This window comes from Fistularia commersonii, chromosome 14, assembly GCF_037954325.1.
Source record: "Fistularia commersonii isolate RoL2024-O1a breed Wild chromosome 14, RoL_Fcom_v1.0, whole genome shotgun sequence".
NCBI classification, from domain to species: domain Eukaryota; kingdom Metazoa; phylum Chordata; class Actinopteri; order Syngnathiformes; family Fistulariidae; genus Fistularia; species Fistularia commersonii.
In genome coordinates, this window is record NC_141297.1 from 6,975,112 (window position 1) to 6,986,551 (window position 11,440).

At 44.7% G+C, this 11,440-nt stretch overlaps 2 protein-coding genes across 3 annotated transcripts; one reads left to right on the forward strand and one right to left on the reverse strand.

Annotated features, from left to right (window-relative positions):
• Positions 1-1,873: 1,873 nt before the first annotated feature.
• Positions 1,874-6,522, forward strand: LOC147227108 (tubulin alpha-1B chain). Its single transcript, XM_086158836.1, has 4 exons — positions 1,874-1,969; positions 3,294-3,516; positions 4,726-4,874; positions 4,956-6,522. Exons 1-4 carry the CDS (start codon positions 1,967-1,969, stop codon positions 5,934-5,936), a joined length of 1,356 nt encoding a protein of 451 aa, XP_086014962.1. The 5' UTR covers positions 1,874-1,966; the 3' UTR covers positions 5,937-6,522.
• Positions 6,523-6,697: 175 nt separating this feature from the next.
• Positions 6,698-9,530, reverse strand: LOC147227109 (tubulin alpha-1C chain-like). Of its 2 annotated transcripts, XM_086159004.1 has the most exons (4): positions 9,395-9,515; positions 8,955-9,103; positions 7,570-8,548; positions 6,698-6,828 (listed from the first exon to the last, which is right to left on the reverse strand). In XM_086159004.1, exons 1-3 carry the CDS (start codon positions 9,513-9,515, stop codon positions 7,574-7,576), a joined length of 1,245 nt encoding a protein of 414 aa, XP_086015130.1. In that variant the 3' UTR covers positions 6,698-6,828; positions 7,570-7,573. The 2 variants fall into 2 exon arrangements, with proteins under 2 accessions (XP_086015130.1, XP_086015131.1); XM_086159005.1 differs by lacking the exon at positions 6,698-6,828 and having other exon boundaries at positions 7,445-8,548; positions 9,395-9,530.
• Between the last annotated feature and the right edge of the window lie 1,910 nt (positions 9,531-11,440).

The following is an 11,440-nucleotide window of genomic DNA, read 5'->3' on the forward strand; positions in this document are numbered from 1 at the left end:
CATCTCTGCAACCGCGGCTCTCACCTCCTCTTGCACTCGGCGCCTCCTCTTTGTCACACTTTGGAGCTGGACGGTTCCCCGCTGCAGCTCCACCTCTGGTTGCCGCTCCCTCCAACCCGACACATTATCCTCATCACACTTAACAAGCATCACCATTCTTCCCGCTCTGTCAGAGGTGTGCTGCTACTGGAATGTAAACATGCACGAGTACAAGTACCACGTTGGTGGGTGGGGGTTGTCATGGCAACCCACCCTCAACAGGCTGCGGGCGTCGGGAGCCTGCAAAGGATGAGATGACAGAAACAGTTGAGAGACAAAATCCGCTTTGCAAATGCACGACAACGGAGATTATTATCTGAATTTTTGGTTTTCAAAAGGAAGGGACACCCTGGTCAATACAGGGATATTAATTATGGATGGGAAACGAAAATGAAATCCTTTTTTAAGATGATTTTTTTTAAAATATTGGCAATATTGTCATGTCATAAAATTAAAAAGCAGTTCCTCACCACATTCAGGGAAACATGAAGTGGTGTTCGATGAACTCCCAAGTGGCCATGGCTCCAAAACAACTGAAACACATCCATTTATTTTAGTCAGAGGGATTGTGTTGTTTATCTCAGCAAACTGTTTTTGAGTTATTTTGAAATCCACAAGAAAACAACCTGGAAAAAGCCACTTGACAAGTCCTCTGGTACAGTTTAAGCTGTTTAAAGGGGCTCGTTGATTCCCCAAGTTGCAATGCAGAGATTTATCAGCAAATTCCAAATTATCAGAAAAGGTACCTAAAAAATTAATTCAAATGAATTCATTCAATCAACTGTAAAAAAAAAAACTTAAATAATTATTTTAAAGGTATGACAATGTGCCAAAAATCAAGAGGTTAATGTATCCAAATAATGTCTTCTTTTCTTTTCCTTTCAGCTTTTCCCCTAAGGGGTCCCCACAGAGAATAACCCCTTAATCTTCTCTTTGGTCCTCCTCTAGACCTCCAATTCCAGCATCCGTCTACCAATATATTCATTATCCCTCCTTTGTGCATGACCGAACCATCTCAGTACAGCGTCTCTGAACTTCTCTCCAAAACGTCTAACATGTGCCATCCCTCTGATAGACCCATTCCTGATCCTATCTATACTCATCTCTCCCAAAGAGAACTTCAACCAACCATTCTAACCGGATTGAACCAATTTCTTGACCTCTTTCACTCTCTCCATTGCTCTAGACTCTTTTTCCCTATGTACTTGAAATCATCCCATTTCTTGATCTCTACTCAGCCCGTCCATCACCACTGCAAACAAGAAGGAGCTGATCCCTGATGAAGTCCCACCTCCACCACACCTTACCACTGTCTCACAGCAAGCATACATGTCCTGTACCATTCTTTCATATTTCTCTGCCCCTCCAGACTTCCTCATATAATAGTTCCTCTCTCGGGAACGTCATATGCTTTTTCTAGGTCTACAAAAATGCAATGGAGCTCCCTCTGACTCCCTCTGTACTTCTCAACATATTTTTCTTAATGTGATATGAAATATTTCACCAGAAACTGGTCTACATATATATATATATATATATATATATATATATATATATATGAACAAACGTGTGATGATTGAAACAATTTCACATCAAATGTAAAATATTTTTTCAAAAAAAATAGTAACTAGTGGAACACACACATCACATTAATATAAACACACATAAATACATTAATATATAAAAAAGGGTGATAAGTGAAACCATATTACATCACATTCCCTGCATAGATGCTTCCTGACACCCACCTCCACCCCTGCTGGTGGGAAGGGGCTGGTGAACTGCGCAGATGGAGGCGGGATTTGTTATGCGCATTTCACCTGTGCTTCCGCAGGAAGCGCCGTCACTCACCCAAACATACACGCACAGTAATCCACACGCACTCGGAGACTTGTCCCGTTTCATCGCACACCACTGACGAGCAGCCATGGTAAGAGACTTTTTTTTCTTAAATATCCTTCCCGCAAATCGGAGATTTTAGAGATGAAAAAAACCGCGGAGGGAAACCGGGTGGTCGGAAAATTACATAACGGAAAATGTTATTAATCATGATCAATTAATTAAAAAAATGAAATAGAATTAGACATCCTGCTCTGTGGACCTTAATCGGATCATAATGATCGAAATGGCGTCTCTGTCAATAAGACTTCTCAAATGACATCATATTTCAGGATTATTTCAAACGCACCTCCTCATCCTGCAGCAAAACTCCCGTCAATCGTTTAACTGCGCAAAAAAAAAAAAACGTTTGACTGCGCTTTCGGTCAATCGACGCGATTGTTAATATCATTTTTGATATTGTTGTTTTTTTCTTCTCCTCATCACAGGAACAACAGTGTGAAAACACACACGCCACCAAGCTATATTTAGAACAAATGAATAAGGAAATAACAGAATAAAAAAAATCCACCTGATTGTGTTTATAATCCTATCAAACCATCTCCCATTTTGCAATGTAATATTAATAAATGGAAATGTGGGGCGTCTGGCCCGGGGGAGAAGGGGGCTGTTTAAAAGTGATGTTACATTCCAACATGTCTGACCCAGATAATCCTCTGTCTCTGTAATCCCACTGCACCGCCGTTGCGTCAGAGCCCCAGCGGGGAGGCCCTTTTTGGTAGATCATAGAAGAAAACCCAGGCAGGCGAGGCATCGCCACGCTTGTGCTCGGGTAATTTAACCAGGGATTTGACCATCAGTCAAAATGTATTCATCTTAAATCTCAAGTTAGTCCGTTGGGACGTGTTGAGAAAATGGTCAAAAATGGGAGGCTCAGGCTGACCCACATCCATGACAAAGTGGCAAAATCATGCGTTCACTGTGCCTTTATTTGCTATGGAACTCTCGGTCACTATTATGATACTCACAATAAGGTGGGACATAAGTGTAATATGAACACTGAATGAATACCTAACCAGAGGGGATTAGTTCAACAGGAGGGGAGCAAGAAAAGTAGAACTCCCATACGGTAGAGGGTGGAGGGGGGTGTTAAGAAGAGATTGAAGGAGGGAATCAAGAGAATTAGCTCGTCTTTGCCCTTGGATTCTGAGGGCAAAGGCAGAGTCTTGGCCCTACGAGGGAACGCTGAGCACATTTACTCTGACTGTGACCAGAAATAAGTCAGGCTTGCTATACTTAATGGAGGATCCAGATTAGAAGTTCTACCCTAGATTTTGGCTGTGGATGCCATCTGTTAGTACTGCCCACTTCGCCGTGACTTACTGGAATCCCGATCTTCTTCTCCAAAACTCCAGCGTGAGTGCATCTCCATCCACGTGGGTCAGGCTGGCGTCCAGATCGGCAACGCCTGCTGGGAGCTTTACTGCCTGGAACATGGTATCCAGCCAGACGGACAGATGCCCAGCGACAAGGCCATTGGAGGGGGGGACGACTCCTTCAACACCTTTTTCAGCGAGACCGGGGCCGGAAAACATGTCCCTAGGGCTGTGTTCGTGGACCTGGAGCCCACTGTCATCGGTAAAATGCATACAGATACACTCAGAGAAATCAAAAAAATCAAATTACTTCATGAATCTAGCATTACATGTACGGTTTGGTACTACTGGTACTGCCATTGTATGCTTCACTGTGAGTATCACTTTATGCCCTTGTTGTTTAGCTGTTACCACAGAAAACATACATGTACATACAGGCAGTGGTGAGCTGTGACAGAGGAGTTCATGGTGGCAGTGGGAGTGCATCAGGGATCAGCTCTGAGACCCTTTTTGTTTGCTATGCTGATGGACAGATGAGGTTGGACAGGAATCTCCATGGACCATGATGTTTGCAGATGATATTTTGATCTGTAGTGAGCAGGGACCAGCTGGAGGAAACTCTAGAGAGGTGGAGGTATGCTCTGGAAAGGAAACAAATGAAGGTTAGCTGCAGAAAGACATAAAACAGGTGTGTGAATAACAGGAACCCAAAGGGCTATAGGGAGTGGAGATAAAGAAGGTGAAGGATTTTAAGTACTTCGGGTCAACATTCCAGAGCAACGGACAGTTTCGAGAAGAGATGAAGAAACATGTTCCTCATGTCAATGTTGAGAGAAGTGTCAGGAGTGAGAATAGAGTTTCAGCCAGTATGAAAGAAAAGGTGTAGAAGACGGTGGTAAGACCAGCCATGTTGTCTGCTTTGGAGACACCAAGGAGAAGATAGGAGGCAGAGCTGGAGGCAACAAAGATGAAGATGAAGAGGTTCTCTTTGGGAGTGAGGAAGACGGATAGGCTCGGGAAGGAGTCCATTAGAGGGAGGGAACATGTTAGATGTTTTGGAGATAAAGTCAGACTTAGGTTTGGATATCTGAAGAAGAGGGATAGTGAAGATCTGGGTCAAAGGATGCTGAGGTTGGAAGTGTCAGGCAGGAAGACCAGAGAGGAGATTTATGGATGGATGACAGAGGATATGAGGCTAGCTGGTGTGAGAGAGGAGGATGCAGAAGAGAGGATTTGATGGAAGAAGATGATTGACTGTGACAACCCCTGAAGGAAAGAACAAGAAGAAAAAGAAGACTCAAAAAAGCAAACTTCTTACAACTCTCATCATCTAATATTAAACTAATTTTAATAGGAAATGGAGAATCTGTGTTTTACTGGACTGAATAAATTCTCATGAGCACCAGAGAAGTTTCACGTGTGAACTGAGGGTCATAAAAAAATGGACATTCGAATGAATCCTCCCCCTCAGATGAGGTTCGCACCGGGACATACCGCCAGCTGTTCCACCCTGAGCAGCTGATCACTGGCAAGGAGGACGCGGCCAACAACTATGCCCGTGGGCACTACACCATTGGCAAGGAGATCATCGACCTGGTGTTGGACAGGATCCGCAAACTGGTGGGTAAATTCATAGCACAAGGGGTCATGGACTGTCCTGGACCATGAACATTCACCACCTCTCTCTGTCTTCTCCCTCAGGCGGATCAGTGCACTGGCCTCCAGGGTTTCCTGGTGTTCCACAGCTTCGGAGGTGGTACCGGCTCCGGTTTCACCTCCCTGCTGATGGAGCGCCTGTCTGTCGACTACGGCAAGAAGTCCAAGCTGGAGTTCTCCATCTACCCGGCGCCCCAGGTGTCAACCGCCGTGGTGGAGCCCTACAACTCCATCCTGACCACCCACACCACCCTGGAGCACTCGGACTGTGCCTTCATGGTTGACAACGAGGCCATCTACGATATCTGCCGCAGGAACCTGGACATCGAGCGCCCGACTTATACCAACCTCAACAGGCTGATCAGTCAGATCGTTTCCTCAATCACGGCTTCCCTTCGTTTTGACGGCGCCCTCAATGTCGATCTGACAGAGTTCCAGACCAACTTGGTGCCCTATCCCCGCATCCACTTTCCCCTGGCCACCTACGCCCCCGTCATCTCTGCAGAGAAGGCATACCACGAGCAGCTCTCAGTGGCTGAAATCACCAACGCCTGCTTCGAGCCGGCCAATCAGATGGTGAAATGCGACCCTCGCCACGGAAAGTATATGGCCTGCTGCCTTCTGTACCGTGGTGACGTGGTGCCCAAAGATGTCAACGCTGCCATCGCCACCATCAAAACCAAACGCTCCATCCAGTTCGTGGACTGGTGCCCCACTGGTTTCAAGGTGGGCATCAACTACCAGCCTCCCACCGTGGTTCCTGGTGGAGACCTGGCCAAGGTGCAGAGGGCGGTGTGCATGCTCAGCAACACCACCGCCATCGCCGAGGCCTGGGCCCGACTTGACCACAAGTTCGACCTGATGTACGCCAAGCGGGCCTTTGTCCACTGGTATGTGGGAGAGGGGATGGAGGAGGGCGAGTTCTCAGAGGCCAGAGAAGACATGGCCGCCCTGGAGAAAGATTACGAAGAAGTTGGAGTCGACTCCATTGAGGGCGAGGGAGAGGAGGAAGGGGAGGAATACTGAGATGCACCAGATAACCGGAAACCCTTCATTCCCATCTGTTCTAATATGTCTTCGAAACAAGCATTAGTAACTGGATTGGCTGATTAGTAGCCCGGTATCACTGGATAAAATCAATACTTTGATTTGCTCTGGTCTCCCTCTCTTCACTTCAGATTATTAATCCGATCCCTCAGACAGTAGATCTGTTGTATCATACAACCAATCATATCATTACATACCTTCAAATAATCTTGGTACTTACCAATCATAGCTGTCTTCTGAGCAGTGCAGGTTTCTGTTTAAACTCCATCCTAACACTACAACAAATTCAGAGAAATTTTTCATTTCAGAGGAGTCAGACATTTTGTTTTTATTCAAAATGCCTCAGCCGTCTAAATCATTGCCCTCTGGCTACTCCAAAACACACCCCTTTTCAGATACTGGATGTGATTGGCTCGGCACTCGTGAGACCAGTGGAAGTCAGACTGATCTGCAGAGTTAAGAGACCATTTAGCTCGGCCGATTGTTCCTGTTGCCGGGTTACTGTTCTTGCTAAATCTGAAAGTCAATTTTTAAAGTGCTCCTAAATAAAGTCCTCTGATGTCAAGTCTTTTTTTGTGACATTTTATGCATCGTCTGATTCATCCATATATTTTGAGACTGAATGAGTACCTCATCTCTTTCCCAAAGCAAAAGGCCACATGGTGGTTTGGTTAGCACTTGTGTCACAGCAAAGGTTCTGAGTTCCTGTACCTGCCTGGGTTCTCCATCTTCCTTTTGCTGTCCAAAAACAAAGTGGAATGAAAGGGTCAGCAGTTGGATGTCTCCATATGTGGCCCTGTGATTTGACAGCTGAACAGTCAAGGTTAAACTGTCTTCTGGGCAATGACTGCTTTGATTGGCCCCATTTTACCTGCAGGATGGACAGGTGATTTTATGCAGTTCAATCAAACACATTTAAACTATCAAGGATGAGCTTTGAGTCAGTTAACATTTTTCCCCACAATTCAGTGTTATTTCTTAAACCACGACCACACAATGAGACCCCTGATTAACTGGGGAGTAAGGGCTGTTTGGAGTATTTATTCAATGTCTTTTTACCACAATGTCATTATACTTGGACATTCTTTGCGAGAGGAAAACAGCCATTTCATTCATCGTGTACACCGCTTATCTTGCATGAAGGGTCACTGTACAGCTGAAGCAAATCCCAGCTACCATCGGACAAAAGGCGGGGTTTCAGTGATGCAGGTTCACTAATATTTAGATTTCCTTTAATTAGTAATGAGTAAACTTTTAATCCAAGGTCTTCATCCACTTATGTGGGATCCCTCAGTCCATCATACCTACATCCACTGTCAAATTAGTGGTTTTAGTTGCAATTTTGTGCAAACCAAGTGAAACTTGACCTTGCAAGTTGTTCTCTCCAAACCATGAAGATTTGCACATCGCCCAACATTAGGGAAAAGGCTTTCAAGGGAAAACCACTCACAGAATTTGCACCAATCTGTCTACAAGGTAAGAAACCTGCCATTCTGTCTGGTGGTGTGTCCCCCCACCCAAATGATGCATCGGGTCAAATACGAGAAAATATTTACAAACTTTATTTGACATTTAAATATTAAGACAGAGTTCTAGAACATACAAAGCAAACCTTTTTAATAATCTTCGCCCTCCACGTCCTCTTCCAAGCTGTCAGTGCTAACTTCCTCGTAATCTTTCTCCAGGGCGGCCATGTCTTCTCTGGCCTCTGAGAACTCGCCCTCCTCCATCCCCTCTCCCACATACCAGTGGACAAAGGCCCGCTTGGTGTACATCAGGTCAAACTTGTGGTCAAGTCGGGCCCAGGCCTCGGCGATGGCGGTGGTGTTGCTGAGCATGCACACAGCCCTCTGCACCTTGGCCAGGTCTCCACCAGGAACCACGGTGGGAGGCTGGTAGTTGATGCCCACCTTGAAACCAGTGGGGCACCAGTCAACAAACCTGATGGAGCGTTTGGTTTTGATGGTGGCGATGGCAGCGTTGACATCTTTGGGCACCACGTCACCGCGGTACAGTAGGCAGCAGGCCATGTACTTTCCGTGGCGGGGATCGCATTTCACCAGCTGATTGGACGGCTCGAAACAGGCGTTTGTGATTTCAGCCACTGAGAGCTGCTCGTGGTACGCTTTCTCTGCAGAGATGACAGGGGCATAGGTGGCCAGGGGGAAGTGGATGCGGGGATAGGGCACCAAGTTGGTCTGGAACTCTGTCAGATCGACATTGAGGGCGCCGTCAAAACGAAGGGAAGCCGTGATTGAGGAAACGATCTGACTGATCAGCCTGTTAAGGTTGGTATAAGAAGGACGATCAATGTCCAGGTTCCTGCGGCAGATATCGTAGATGGCCTCGTTGTCAACCATGAATGAGCAGTCTGAGTGCTCCAGGGTGGTGTGGGTGGTCAGGATGGAGTTGTAGGGCTCCACCACAGCAGTGGAGACTTGGGGCGCCGGGTACACTGAGAACTCTAGTTTGGACTTCTTGCCGTAGTCGACAGACAGACGCTCCATCAGCAGGGAGGTGAAACCAGAGCCGGTGCCTCCTCCAAAGCTGTGGAACACCAGGAAACCCTGGAGGCCAGTGCACTGATCCGCCTGAGGAGAGGAGCAGTTATTCAAAAAACAGAACTAAGTTACGGCAAAAGATTTAAAGGAAAAAAAAAAAAAAAAAAATCTATGAAAACCGTTCAGTGTCACTTTCTATAACATTTGTCACCTGCTGGAATTGGACAGGTTGTCTTCCCAAACTTAAACATGACCCACTTGTGACCAGCAGTTTCAGGAATAGCTTTTTGTGAAGTGGCAGCTGGTCTTGGAAAAACACCCACATTTAAACAGGGGACTGCTGGATTAAATAATCATTGATTGTATTTATAGACACAACTCCGTACAATAATTCCTCCTGGATGTTTCTTGTGCAGATTGAAATTTCCAACGCCCTCCCTAGGTCTCCCAGTCTGTTTAGGGGGAGGGGAAAAACAAAGAAAAGAAAACAACGCACAAGCTTACGGATCCTGTCCAGCACCAGATCAATGATCTCTTTCCCAACCGTGTAGTGCCCACGGGCATAATTATTAGCAGCATCCTCCTTCCCAGTGATCAGCTGCTCGGGGTGGAATAGCTGGCGGTATCTCCCACTTCGAACCTCATCTGTGGAAAATATACACAACTCAAGACTGGCCTGATTCTGATACCCAAGTCTGTGTCTAGATTAATGATATTTTAAAAGTTAAAGGACTGAGTAGATATCAGTCGCCACCAGAATTGTCCCCACAGTACCCATTCAGTAAACCTGTGAAGGCATATGAACACGTTGAGACTCGGGTGCCATATTGTGAGGGTCACTGCCTACGGTAGGCTGGAGGCTAAAATTGCTTGGTTTTTCTCTGAACAAAGTGGGAAATACTGTGACAGTTTCACAAACACACAATGTGACTTTACCCACGACAGCAGGCTCAAGGTCCACGAACACAGCCCTCGGGACATGCTTTCCTGCACTGGTCTCACTGAAAAAAGTGTTGAAGGAGTCGTCCCCTCCTCCCTTGGCCTTGTCGCTGGGCATCTGTCCATCTGGCTGGATCCCGTGTTCCAGGCAGTAGAGTTCCCAGCAGGCGTTGCCGATCTGGACACCGGCCTGACCCACGTGCACAGAGAGGCACTCACGCTGGAGGTAATATTAGAATAAAACCTCTTGAATGTCACTAATTTAAGAATGTGCAAAAGGTATGCGACTGATTTTTTGGGGGTTACTCAAAGAAAAATATACCTTTTTAAACATTTGTATCAGTATAAAAATCACCTGACACATAAGAGTATCATAAAATGAGTCTCCATGACTACCGGTACATAAGTTGCGCATTAAACTGAGCTCATAATGTTTTCACATGAGACTTTGGTAAATAATCAGATTATATAAATTCACAGCATAGTGACAGCAGCTTTGAAAGCTAAATTCCATGAAAGAGATTTAAGTATTAACCTTAAATACTCTACACAGCGAATGATTATCAACCATTACGTTAAAAGGAAAACATTGCTTAAGAGTCTCTGGTTGATTATTCAAGTATGACTTTACATATGCAATAACAAACATCAAATCCATGCATTTTATCTTCAACTTGGCAGAACAATCCAAATATAACTGTGGTTCAGTGATTAAGACAAGTAATACACCTTAAACACTTGCTTAATCTTCAGTAGAAATAGAGCAGACTTTCTAAGACATTCAACAATAAGTGGAAAATACTTGAATGCTAACAACACCTTCATATCCTACTTATGATAGCTTCGGCTAGTCGATGAGAGGGGCGGATGGGCAGTATACCTGCAATTCATTGTATTGACAATATAATCAAATCGGCCTCGAAATTTCGCTGAAGAAACATATTGTATCCCAATGTTTTGAGGAGTAAGTCAAGTTAAATCGATGTTTTGAAAGCCGGAAGTGCGTTTACTTTGAAATGCGGGTAAAAAGGTGACTGTCTCATTACAATGCTAGGCTAACGTCAACGGCTGATTGAGTGATAAACACATCCTAAAATTGATTGGTAAAACAGAAGCTACGTTTTCAGGTGAATTATATCGACGGTTATTCCACTTCTTACCATGTTTTCCTCGCAACTGTGTCTGAAAGAGGTGCCCCCCACCGGTTGTAACAAGACTTGTGTCGAAACTGCTAATGCTAACCGCTCAGCTGGAAGCAATTAAAGTTCGTTTTCTGCGGGAAAACGGGAGCGCGTCTTTCATTGGTTAGGAGTCGCGCGAGCGTCCCTCCTATTGGTCACACGAAAGAGGCGACGCTTTTTGCAAGTAAATCACAGGTGCTGCTAATAACATTAATAATAAAATGACAACATAAACGATCATCATTTATTTAGCGGCGGGTTTTGTTTATGTTATCTTAAAAAAAGGACAATTAAATTGCACAGAAGACATGGTGATTCTGTAATACATAATTTGTATACATGGTAAACCAAACAAATATAAAAGGAGGCCTGCACTGGATGTGTCATTGTAAAAGTGTACAATATCAAAATTTGTTTTTTATGGTCTTATGGATTTTTTTTTTATTGCATTTTTTTTCTTATAGACCATGGAGACATTTGACACATTCCAGTTAAAACAAGGATGTGACAAGAGATGGCATTTCTGATTTGGTCAAACAGAGACATTTCCTCATGAGTTATCGGACCACAACATGATCCAACAACCCACACTTCTCAAGACTAGGAGAAAACAAGGGGGAAAATCTCCCTCTTTTAGATTTTTGAAAGAATCTGCAGAACAGTGAGTGGGGTTCAGATCTCTCTGAGACGTTACATTAAATATCTTACATTCTTTCATATGAAAACAAGCTGTGCCAGTCTTCATCTATTTCTCTAAGGCCAACATGGAGTCTCACTTATTTGCTTTGGCATCGTGAGTGGTTCACAAACAAAAATAAGAACATCGTGTCACCACTGAAGAGAAATCAAAATAAACATTTTA